Here is a 12401-nt window from a genome sequence, read left to right as displayed (position 1 = left end):
ATTATCCCCCTATTTCTGTTCCCTTTGCATCCTCGAATTACAGACGTAACAGTTTCCTTATTCGTGCGGGTAGAACACTTAACAGTCTGTCAAGAGAGCATGATATTGATGTGTTTAATATAAATACGCAGTCTATACGACGTATTTTAACGCTTAAATTCTTTGAGTGAGCTTGACCTTTCTATCTTGTCTGTAATGATTTTTGTCCTCAATAGTTTTTATTCTTAATTTATGTATGTACTTGCTTAGTCTACGCAGAATTGTAAACTATATATACTTACTTAGCGAAGTTATCTTCTATGTAATTTCTATCTGTGAAAACCTATAATTGGCCTTCGATTTTTATACATAGTGCTAATATGTTTCATGTGCTGTTGGTTTTCCAATAAATAAATAATAATAAATAATAATAATAAATAATGTCTCACCTGCAGCGCGCGCTGGCGCTCGTCGAGCTCGCGCGCCTGCGCCTCGAGCGCGCGGCGCGTGGCCTCGTGCCGGCGCGCCAGCTCCGCCTCCGACTCCTTCAGCTTGTGGGGGGAGGGAGAGGGGTGTCTCATGTCTCACCTGCAGCGCGCGCTGGCGCTCGTCGAGCTCGCGCGCCTGCGCCTCGAGCGCGCGGCGCGTGGCCTCGTGCCGGCGCGCCAGCTCCGCCTCCGACTCCTTCAGCTTGTGGGGGGAGGGAGAGGGGTGTCTCATGTCTCACCTGCAGCGCGCGCTGGCGCTCGTCGAGCTCGCGCGCCTGCGCCTCGAGCGCGCGGCGCGTGGCCTCGTGCCGGCGCGCCAGCTCCGCCTCCGACTCCTTCAGCTTGTGGGGGGAGGGAGAGGGGTGTCTCATGTCTCACCTGCAGCGCGCGCTGGCGCTCGTCGAGCTCGCGCGCCTGCGCCTCGAGCGCGCGGCGCGTGGCCTCGTGCCGGCGCGCCAGCTCCGCCTCCGACTCCTTCAGCTTGTGGGGGGAGGGAGAGGGGTGTCTCATGTCTCACCTGCAGCGCGCGCTGGCGCTCGTCGAGCTCGCGCGCCTGCGCCTCGAGCGCGCGGCGCGTGGCCTCGTGCCGGCGCGCCAGCTCCGCCTCCGACTCCTTCAGCTTGTGGGGGGAGGGAGAGGGGTGTCTCATGTCTCACCTGCAGCGCGCGCTGGCGCTCGTCGAGCTCGCGCGCCTGCGCCTCGAGCGCGCGGCGCGTGGCCTCGTGCCGGCGCGCCAGCTCCGCCTCCGACTCCTTCAGCTTGTGGGGGGAGGGAGAGGGGTGTCTCATGTCTCACCTGCAGCGCGCGCTGGCGCTCGTCGAGCTCGCGCGCCTGCGCCTCGAGCGCGCGGCGCGTGGCCTCGTGCCGGCGCGCCAGCTCCGCCTCCGACTCCTTCAGCTTGTGGGGGGAGGGAGAGGGGTGTCTCATGTCTCACCTGCAGCGCGCGCTGGCGCTCGTCGAGCTCGCGCGCCTGCGCCTCGAGCGCGCGGCGCGTGGCCTCGTGCCGGCGCGCCAGCTCCGCCTCCGACTCCTTCAGCTTGTGGGGGGAGGGAGAGGGGTGTCTCATGTCTCACCTGCAGCGCGCGCTGGCGCTCGTCGAGCTCGCGCGCCTGCGCCTCGAGCGCGCGGCGCGTGGCCTCGTGCCGGCGCGCCAGCTCCGCCTCCGACTCCTTCAGCTTGTGGGGGGAGGGAGAGGGGTGTCTCATGTCTCACCTGCAGCGCGCGCTGGCGCTCGTCGAGCTCGCGCGCCTGCGCCTCGAGCGCGCGGCGCGTGGCCTCGTGCCGGCGCGCCAGCTCCGCCTCCGACTCCTTCAGCTTGTGGGGGGAGGGAGAGGGGTGTCTCATGTCTCACCTGCAGCGCGCGCTGGCGCTCGTCGAGCTCGCGCGCCTGCGCCTCGAGCGCGCGGCGCGTGGCCTCGTGCCGGCGCGCCAGCTCCGCCTCCGACTCCTTCAGCTTGGCTCGCTTCTCGCGCACCTTCATCTCGAACACCTGCCACCACACACGAATACCATTATCAAAGGGCCGAGGATTAATTCTGATGTACATGATAACGACTCGACTTTATTTATTATGCGAAGACTATGTATACCTCCTCAAGTCTTCCCCTACTAGTGGGTTGGAAAATAAAACATCACCATACACATACGAACACCAGGAGTTGAAGCGTCGTTTATTGCCTACCACGCTGACCATGATAGCACAACGTAACACTGGCACGGGGCAAGCGCGTTCTATTTTTTTATTTCTACCTATTCTATTTTTACTTCTGACTCACCGTAAGACTAAGATAAAGATGTCGACATAATCATTTTATAGGCTATCGTATCGATCTCACTACACCCCGTTTACATTGATCGTATGGCTGCTAAAATTCACTGCGACAAAGCCTTGCCTTGTTGGCTTATCTGCGCTGTTAATGATGAAAAATGTACTCTTTACTGACCTGTTCCATTTCACTCTCCATCTTCTTCATCTTAAGATCGTGTTCCCTCTTTTCTTCTTCCATTTGAGCCAGGGGGTTCCTGAATAAAAGAAAAGTGACATTACTAAATACATATAAAATACGCAACATTCTCGTAATCTTTGTTGATAATACTGTAATCAAAAACAACATCAACTGCCGTACACATTAAACATAAATATAAATAATTTAATACCACATGCATAAACATAAAGAAATTTTAAGCAACACTAAAGAGTTAAAGCAATAGTATAAATAATGACTACTCATGCGGAGAAGTTTCTAAATAATTGGTGATAAAAGTTTAATCGTCTAGTGAACCTCAACTCCATCCAATCCATTAGTGAGTGACGATTTGTGTTCCATAATGGAACTGCCATAAAACAGCTAAATAAATATTGGTAGGGCCTTTTCAAAGAGATGTGAAAGCAGAACTGCCTTTGAATGAACATTTTGACAACGACAACGTTGATTTTGCTTTGACAAAGAAGATTTAGGAATATAATAAATTAAAAATAAGAACATAGTCCATAATTCGTTTTTTTTAGCATTAGAAAGAAGGTAAGCGATCTTGATATGTCTTTTATTGAAAAACGCTTTTTAAAAATCAGTAACTATTACTTATGAAAGCAGAACAATATAAATGATTGTACTAGATTCATAACTGTACTAGTACATATTTGCAGTGACTTATTTTTAAATCGTGCTTTTCAATTAAAAGACACATTAAGAATGTTTACCTTTTTTCAAATTTAAAAAAAAACTAACTATAGGCTAAGAAATTTCTAAATCGAAAAGTGACGTATCAGCCTTATCACACTCTTCGCTTTCTTTTATCCGGTTGCATTTAAAGATATATACTAGAACGGTAGTTTTTAATTTTAGTTTTTAAATTTAGTTTTTAATCTTTTTATGTTACTCATTATACTGTATTATTTTTATCGAACCTTATAAATTAATCTTATAGGTATTTACATGTGTTAAGACGCTTGGTATAATAAAATTTTAAAAATACAACACATAAAGTACTAAAATAGCAATACTCCAACATACATTACTATTCATCGTAGCTTATTGCATGTGTCCGCTATCATCCCCGTTTATTTTAACGCTTTTAACTTCCCGACATAACAGCTGACAATCACTAAACTTCGGTAAAGACATAATAGCGATACAAAAGTATGTTACCATGCTAGAATTTTATGGGGTAAGCATGCTAATACATTGACGCTGTCAAAACATTAATCTCAAGGCGGATAATGAGTGATGGTTAAAACACACGTCAGTGTGCGACGGAACTTACCACACGGTCATGAAACTGTTCATCAGTCCTTGTGGGCACAAACTGAACACCAACACAACCATAGTTAGACACGTGGCCGTGCTCGCACACACGCACACAGTGGCATTACTAACGTGAAGTGATACAAGATAAAGCAAGGTGTTTTACGGCGACTAGCCTAACCATACTCCGTGAACTGAATATCGTGTGGGCCATAATGAACGACTTTTTCATGGCGCCAAAGTCCGAAAACCTGTTCTTTATGATATAAACATTTTGAAAATTTTGTTTTTATGACTTTGGTATTAGTATTAGGTATGTAGATTTTATCTTACTATCTTTGTTACGTTCAACGTTCAAGCACATTTATAATCAATAATGTATTATTCAGTTTCTGTGCACATGTAAACATAGTCGATATGCCCGTTATAAAATAAATATGCCCTTTGACTTCAAGAACACAACAAATAAAGCTTCAAACAGTAGCACAAGTAGACCACTTGTTGGATAAAATCATAGAAGTAGTCATATGAAATAAGTCAATTTTTTTACGATCTGATATCGTATTAAAGCCCGATAAGAACTGTAAATAATAATGCAATGAACAATGATGAATAATGATGAATGTAATATTTTCTAATTCATTGTGGTCTCTTGGACCGCCCAACGGTGTAAATTGTACATACCTAATAATCTAGCGATGCTGTCACTACAAACAACGACATGTTTGTGTAATAAACTCACTGTGCGGTGACACATAAATGGTGACAAACAAAGAAACTATTAATCACACAACAAACGTTAAATGTTATTAATGCCACTGTTGATGCGCAACTGTTATTATTATGATTTATGATTACTCTCATGGATATTTACAAATATTACATATTTCAGCAAAAGTTAGGTACCTACTGAGATGTCTAATAAAATTAAGTAATTAGGCTATCATAAGCAACATTGATAGATTGATAGTAATTCGCTGGCCCAATATTACAGGGTTCTATGTTACATTTTCAAGATAGTTGAAATTCGACTTAATGTCAATATGTTCAAATTTCAGTTGAATAAAAGTGAAACATATAACCCTGTAATATTGGGCCAGCGAATTGTTAGGACCAAATTTAAAAATAATACTTAATGTAACTCACGGTAAACAACTGAAAATCTAGTGAAATATTTGTCAAAAATCCATGATAAGACGATGACAATGATGTATCATTTCTGCATGCCCAAACACAAAACATTCACGTAATTAAAGAATGTTATATGCAACTATCGGTAGACTAATGTATGGAATATAAATTAAAATATTCAGCACACAACTGCGAGGACAGCGACAGAGCAAACAGTCGAAGGTGACCAGACATGCAGCAACGAACAACGCAAGTTAGACGAAATTTGAGTTAAGATATTATTATGAAGAACTTCATATAAATGTGTAGTTCTTAGCTATAAGGCACCGCTCGTCTTTTGTCTTGAAGGCGCTACGATTCAAATAAATCGTCCTTATTGACAATTGACAAAGCGAAACCTTGTTTCTGAGAACGTCACATATTATTGCACAAGTGAAAGAAGTCTGGTCACCTTTAAAGCGGTGACTGCAGTATCAGTCGAAAATATTAGTTAATGTATAATATTATACGTAAATTACGAATAAAGCAACCCGGTCTATATAGGTTGTTAGGTTTAAACCATGCCTATGATTGTTATTAGAAAACTTTTATAGTGACTACAATTCATATTATGTTAGAAGCTTCAAAAGTTTTAAATAGTGTGCGTTAGTCGGATAATATTTTAATAAAGAAAGCATCGTTACTACGAGTACACAGCTGGTATTTTTAAACTTGACATAAATACTTCGACATTAGTTAATTATTTTAGCCCAAACAAGTACTTCGACTAATTACCGTTGTGATGAGGCCCAGTGGGGTGAGAGAAACAACGTTTATTTTCTTTGTGAAAGTGGTTCCGTCCAGGGCTTAAATGACTGTAATTTGTTTGTTGCAGGGTCCTGATTTCTTGTTTACTTGCTCCAATTATTAACTCCGTTTCACTGTGTTTTTCATGACTCTCCTTATACAATATTTAGTCCATGTTTTGTTATGGTGTAATTTATTTTAATTCCTACCAATTAATTGACATTTTACTTAGAATTATACACAATCGCGACGTATTCTTCCGTGAGCCCGATTTTACTCATGTTGGCCATCACGAAATTTAGACGTTGATTCTCATTCTGTATGTTGGTAATATGTATTATGAAATGTAAGTAAACTATGGAGAAAATTTAAAAAAACAACTTCCGAGACATTTCTCTTACCGCACCCGACCTTAATAGCCGTATGGTTTGGACACCTTTACAACCTTCTCGGTTACCTATCAGAGAGACTTTGTCAAATAGAGGAATGTTCGATGGAATGCATTGTCGGGTAAGCGATGGCTTCGCCCTGTATACTTAACTACATCATAATACATAAACCGAGGAAGTTATATAAGTATTCTTTATAGAATGTAACGAAAATGTAATATAAAGAAGATATATTATAACGTACTTATTAGAGTTGATCCTGTGCGGCTTGCCATCGTGGCTCAGGCCGGCGAGCTTGCGGCAGCGGTAGTTCTCGTAATGGACGGAGCTGGTCACGTCCTTCAGGTCCTGCAGGTGCGTCCGGATCACCATGTTGCGCAGCGCCAGGAAGTCGCAGTGCTCTAGGTTCTCCACTGTAAACAAGAACACACACTTTCTAACAAATACAAATATAAAGGGGACGGATAATGGACGGCCTAGCCAAGATGACAATCGTACAGTCAGCAGCAGAAGTCGCTGAGCGGGCCAGGTGTTCAAAATGATCTTGACGAAACTTTATTGTTAAGAGAATAAGAGCGTGTCAAGGTAATTTTGAACACCTCGCCCGCTTAGCAACTTCCACTGCTGACTGTACATTGACAAACGCCAAAAGAAAAGAGAAAATGTATCGGTATGACAAGCTGCGAAAAGTCACGGGATTATTTTCATGGATTATTTAAGTCTCAAATGGCGTTTCTATACCAAGGACAAATTAGTACGTTTTTATCAGTCTCTTTTTACGTTACGAAACTAATTTCGTCGGGATTATGGCTGCCAGGGCCGACGATTTCAAAACCTGCGTGTTTTCAACTAGTTTCTCTTCGTTTCCTTGCGACTAATTAATAGAACAACTGATGCATTTAACATGCAAAACATAAAATTGATAGGACCTACTTAAATAATATCGTTTTTAAATCTGAAATCTTATCCTGCGCAACTTGAAATATAGTGTGTAGCTTTCAAATAGAGCTCGACGGCTAATCCTATTGTCTATTGTTAAGTAAAACCGCTCGTGCCACAACCACCTGCATAAAAAATACGTACTTCGGTTACTGAGTGCCGGCGAGACGAACACTACAGAACCAGTCTAAAATGTGTCATCGAGATGCGTAACAAAGGCGCGTTATCGGAGAGCGCACCTACACTGGTTTTTTGGGCGTTGGACTAGCCCGCGCTCAGGTGCCAAATAGAACAACTAAGACCCTTTTTTGCAGGTAAGTAGTACGTGCGGTTTTACTTAACAATAGACAATAGGATTAGCCGTCGAGCTCTATTTGAAAGCTACACACTTTACCACCAATAATCTTGTCTCTGTAGAAGTAAAAATAGGAAAGACTGTTTTTTTTTTCGTGTAATTAATCATGCCAAAATCACAGGTACGCCCAAGGCTGTAGGCAACAGCGATGAGGCTCCTTAGTGAGTGTAAGGTTAGGTTATGAAATAGTGATGCAAGTGGTGTTTACCCTCGGCCACGCCCCAGGGGTACTTGCGGCCGCGCACGCGCTTGCCGTCCTGCTCGATGACGGTGTTGGCGCCCACCACGGCGAACGGCACGCGCGCGCGCAGCCTGCCCGCCTCCCCGCCCGAGCCCCCCGAGCCCGAGCCCGCCTCCTCCTCGCCCGCGCTCTCGGGGAACGAATAGATCTTGATCTTGTGCTCAGCTATCTCTTTCATTATCTGGAATCGGAGCAGAATTTCGTGATTTGTATCTATCGAGCCAACTTTAACCTTTTAAGGTTTTTCTTACAGTCTACCCTCGAAAATATAAGCTAGTTTCCGTGTGAATTTTTGTAATGCATTTTCCCTTCAGTATAAAATATGTAAAAAACTCAAAATAAAAACTGCAATTTTGCGGGAGCCTCCTGTTAAAACTAACGGTTGTCGTAGATTTACATAGGGGATTGGCGTGAAAACTAATCCGGAAAACTAGATACCGGTGACTCGATGCGAATGATTCAAAGGCTGGTAAAGTCTGATGAATTCATAAATAAAGTTATACATTACAAATTCCGCCTATAAGATAAATTACGTGTGAACGGCGGTAGGTGGTAGGTAAAATACGATTTTACGGGACTTCCCGTTAGGTACCGGATATTAACGGAAGGGGCATTGGTTAAAGTATTATTATAAATAAAACCCCTGTGCTTGAAATTAAACAAAAAAATAATATGAATAAACTCAAATACGCCTTCATTTTGAAATGATGAAAAATAACAATAAATAGCAACACGACGTAGTCATGAAGTCATGATACATCGTAGCAGCTGTCACGGGAGTAGCCTTGTCTTATTCTAACATGGAATTAAATACAAATTAATTTAACTTTCGGTTAATGCAGGCCGAGATTCTCAAAATAGGAACTGAATTAAACGAACATGTTGAACGGAGTTATATTTAGCAGTCGCAGACGACACTAGCAAAATGATGTTATTTCCGTTTTGCTGTAAAGTTAAGTTATAAATAAAAGATGGCTGGAATGGTGTAAACTTTGTCCCTAAGACCGCAGACAGAGAATGTAGCCGCCGTGATGGTCTGGATCTCGACGACTCAAGCCGGATTCACATTTGTCTGTCGTGTTGTGTTGTGATGCTCTCTGTCGTGATGGCATACTGTTCACATCTATATGACGTGTTATGACGCATTATGATGCATTTTTATCAGTTCCGTCTTGGCTCTCGGAGAGTTCACACTCCTCGTCCATACTTGATGCGGCTCTGACGCGTCACAACACAACACTGGCGCGTGCACACTAGTCTGATGCGCTGTGTCGTGTCGCTGCACCGCCCCCCGCACCTCACCCGTCCTGACGCGGACCGGGATCGCTTGTGATGCGACACAACACAAGCCGTCACAACACGCGGCATCAGAGAAATGTGAACGCAACCATATTAAATTTATGAAACCGATACCGTTCTGATGCATCACAACACAACACAACAGACAAATGTGAATCCGGCTTCAAGTGACAGTACTGGCAGACTAGACAGGAAGTGCAAACATAGTAGAAATACCAAAATGTGTTCTGAATTGTGATGTTAACTTTATCCCATAGCCTCTTCATTCTTCATCTCACCTAGATACTTCTGACTGTAGTAGCTAAATAAAGACAACGAAGTACAAACAACCAGCATTAAAGCATCTATAAAGCATACCTGTTCTTTAAAGTCTTTGCATTCCTCAGGCGTCATAGTGTCAGCTTTCGCGATGACTGGTATGATGTTGACCTTATCCCCCAGCCTCTGCATGAACTCCACATCCAGGGGTTTCAGTCCATGGCCACTGGGCGCGATGAAGTACAGACAGCAGTGGACGCGCGTGTCGGCCGGCGCCGCCTTTCGTGTGACTCGGGACTCCGCGTTTAGGAATTCTTCGTATTTCGATTCTACGAAGTCGATTATCGGTTGCCAGCTGGAAATAATCGAGAACGTGTTGGATTCGTTGATTAATTTATAGGTTAGAATTACGCGTCGGTAGAAAAACAAGTATTTTATTTATTTATGTGTACGCTGTGCAACAACCGCATAAAGGTGAATACGCATGAGTAAATTTTGTATCCATTCGTCGTGTAACTTTCTGTTGCTGGAAGTACAGTCATGGGTAGAGAGTAGAGATAATCAACGATGCCTATATTTTGACTGTATAAAAACTAACTGCTCGTTAAATATTTCAATACTTTGTTTCTTCAGAACAGATGGCAGAACATATTAAGGGTCAACATTGTAAATTTATAACATCCACTGTACTGTACAATATGTTTTTGTGAATAAACTTTCATTCATCCATTCACGCATAATAAACATAAACTTGATTACTTATATAAAAATATGATTTGAAAACCATGTTTTAACGTACAAGAAAGTTCTGTGAAACAAGTACAACCGTGTCTTGCAAGTGTCAAAGATGCCAGATAAACGATAGAAGTTGGTATCTAAACTACTTTGCGACTGTCGGACATTTCTAACTAAAGTTTACTTAAAGAGAGATTAATGTAAGAAACTTTTAGTATTGGGTACAGGACAAAACTAAGTGGACAGGAAAAAAATAGAGAAAGTGACCTCACCAAACCACGGATATGTACAGCCAGGAAAAAAGCGAGTGTGTGTAAGTACCAATTGCTGTTGTCGACGGCATCTCCGAAGCCCGGCGTGTCTACGATAGTGAGAGTGAGGTTGACTCCATTCTCCTTGAGGATGACGACGCTGGTCTCTACGCCGACGGTCTTCTTGACGCGAAGCGACGGCCCCGGATGCTTGTCCTTGTCGTACACGTCGGTTAGGAACAACGAGTTGATCAGTGTTGACTTCCCGAGCCCCGTCTCACCTGGAATAAGTTTAAATTGTGTTACGAGGGAACAAACCTTAGCTAACTGTCGGTATACATTTTTCTTTATCAATGGAGTAGGATATAATAATCGTAGTGTAATAGCATACAGTGCTCGTGTAGAGACACATACACACATTTTATTATAAGACGTCCGTGTTCAGCAAAGAACACCGCGTGAAGACAACTAGCTAACTTACTTTAATATACGGGACCATTGAACACCACCTATAGTTCCTTTGTTTTAGCATTAGAAAGAACTTCGCAGAAGTAAACTTGTGGTTCCAAATCCGGCACTTTTAGCGGTAATAATTTGAAGTAAATTATATGTATTGACCATGCTACATTAGATAATTCAATAATTATTAACAATTAAAGAGCCTGATAAAAACTGCAAGCTTGCTTCTGTGGAGTTCTTTCTAATGCTAAAAAAAAAAAAACTATACATACTGATTTGATAAATTAACGCTTAAAGGTGCCTTAGAAATGGATTTAATTACGGAAAATGGACATCCAGCCTGATAGCTATCAATCGATTTTTTAATGGACTGGAAATACCGACCTACTTTTCCGTCCCACATTTACCGTCTATGCATATTTTGAATTCAATTTGTGGCGGAAAATACGTGATTATTAATTTAAAAAAATCTTACCTACAACCATCAATGTGAACTCAAACCCTTTTTTAACTGCTTTTCTGTACACTTGATTTGGTAGATTTGCAAATCCAACATATCCATCTAGTTCTTTGGTTTTTGGTTTTTCTAATTTAGGTAGGTCTGGTTTTGGCGCAACCGGAGGGTGGTCAGTTTTCTGTAAGGAAAAAGAAATAACGAATAGATGTCAGAAATTGAATCATAGTACCAAATAACAGTATTAAATAATATCATCAAACACTATGAACGTTTAATGTAATGATGCATTATTATCCTATGAAATAAGGTACCTAAGTGTATAGACTGTCAATGATTATAGTCACGGCAATTATCTTCCCAATCTTCAATATTTGAATGTACAGTGGGTGAAAACAAGAGCTTGTCAATTTGGACTCTATTTCAATGCTATGAACGTCCTAAAGTAACAAACTTTTGCTTTTCGTAACTGTATAACCTCATTAGAAATGATAATAATGAGATCATTAGAGAAGTTTCGACAGTTAGTTAAAGTTCGGGGTTTATTCAATTACCTATTGCCAGGCAATAAGGTATGTAAGTTAATAAAACAACAATGGAAGACACTGTTCGAGAAAGTAGATAAATGTTAATTTATCTTCATCTGCCTTTAAAAAATTGCTTCGTTTATAAATAATGTTAGTCTCATTAGAGTGTGGGCACAAAGCGGATAAAAGGATCACAGTCCGCACCACCAATTCAATTTTATGAATCCAGCGGTGACTGTGGCGGGGCGAGATAGGGTCCACCAGACTTGACTGGCAACATTTGCCGCATTGGGGTTTATACTCTTTATTCAGCAAAGTCGGTTTGGCGGCGACATGTGGGCAAAGGCGTCGTTGCGTATGGAGACACTTCAGACTTGGCGGAGTTCGCGCGCGAACTACGAAGAAGCCAAATGAACCTCCGCCCCAGCTGCCCAGAATTTAGGTAGGGACGAGGCGCTGTTGGCCTATAGTGGTGGTTACTAAGCTTACCTTGATTATGTTCTCTGTACTCCTGAGTGGCGCAGGGCCGGTCGGCGGCGCCGTGGTGGGTACAGGAGGCGGTGCAGATGGAGGCACATTTGACTTCGCGGAGTCTATAGACACGCTGTTGCTCAGTTTGGCGGACGGCGGGGCGCCGTTAGCCTCGTGGTGGTTTTCGTGGTTGTCGGGCAGCGTGGCCGAACGCTTGGCGAGTGAGTCTTTGAGCGCGGAGGGCGCGAGCGGCGGCGCCGGCGGCGCGGAGCTCGGCGGGCCCGTCGCGCCGCTCACCGTGTCTGACTTGAAAAACAGCTCGCGTTTACTTTGTAACTGTAACAAAAAATATTACATAAGTTATACGATCTTTCGAAAATATATATTTTATCCT

The 12401-nt window shown here is 43.0% G+C and overlaps 2 protein-coding genes across 3 annotated transcripts in view; both read right to left on the bottom strand.

Moving 5' to 3' along the window:
• Positions 1–12401, bottom strand: part of LOC134789988 (phospholipid scramblase 2) — a 412262-nt gene that overhangs the window by 302230 nt on the left and 97631 nt on the right. The window lies entirely within an intron of this gene.
• Positions 1–12401, bottom strand: part of LOC134789995 (septin-7) — a 44970-nt gene that overhangs the window by 12568 nt on the left and 20001 nt on the right. Inside the window, exons 2-10 of one of the 2 annotated variants that reach the window (XM_063760736.1) lie at positions 12026–12343; positions 11031–11190; positions 10167–10377; positions 9210–9465; positions 7521–7734; positions 6263–6431; positions 3732–3773; positions 2411–2489; positions 1819–1956 (exon numbers count right to left, since the gene is read on the bottom strand). In XM_063760736.1, the coding sequence (XP_063616806.1) occupies positions 1819–1956; positions 2411–2489; positions 3732–3773; positions 6263–6431; positions 7521–7734; positions 9210–9465; positions 10167–10377; positions 11031–11190; positions 12026–12343 (1587 nt within the window). The remainder of the gene's footprint in view (positions 1–1818; positions 1957–2410; positions 2490–3731; positions 3774–6262; positions 6432–7520; positions 7735–9209; positions 9466–10166; positions 10378–11030; positions 11191–12025; positions 12344–12401) is intronic. The other variant, XM_063760737.1, reaches the window with a different exon arrangement.

The sequence above is a fragment of the Cydia splendana genome, chromosome 4, assembly GCF_910591565.1.
Source record: "Cydia splendana chromosome 4, ilCydSple1.2, whole genome shotgun sequence".
Classification (NCBI taxonomy): Eukaryota; Metazoa; Arthropoda; class Insecta; order Lepidoptera; family Tortricidae; genus Cydia; species Cydia splendana.
Note: the sequence above shows the minus strand (reverse complement) of the source record. Positions and strands in the feature narration are given on the sequence as shown.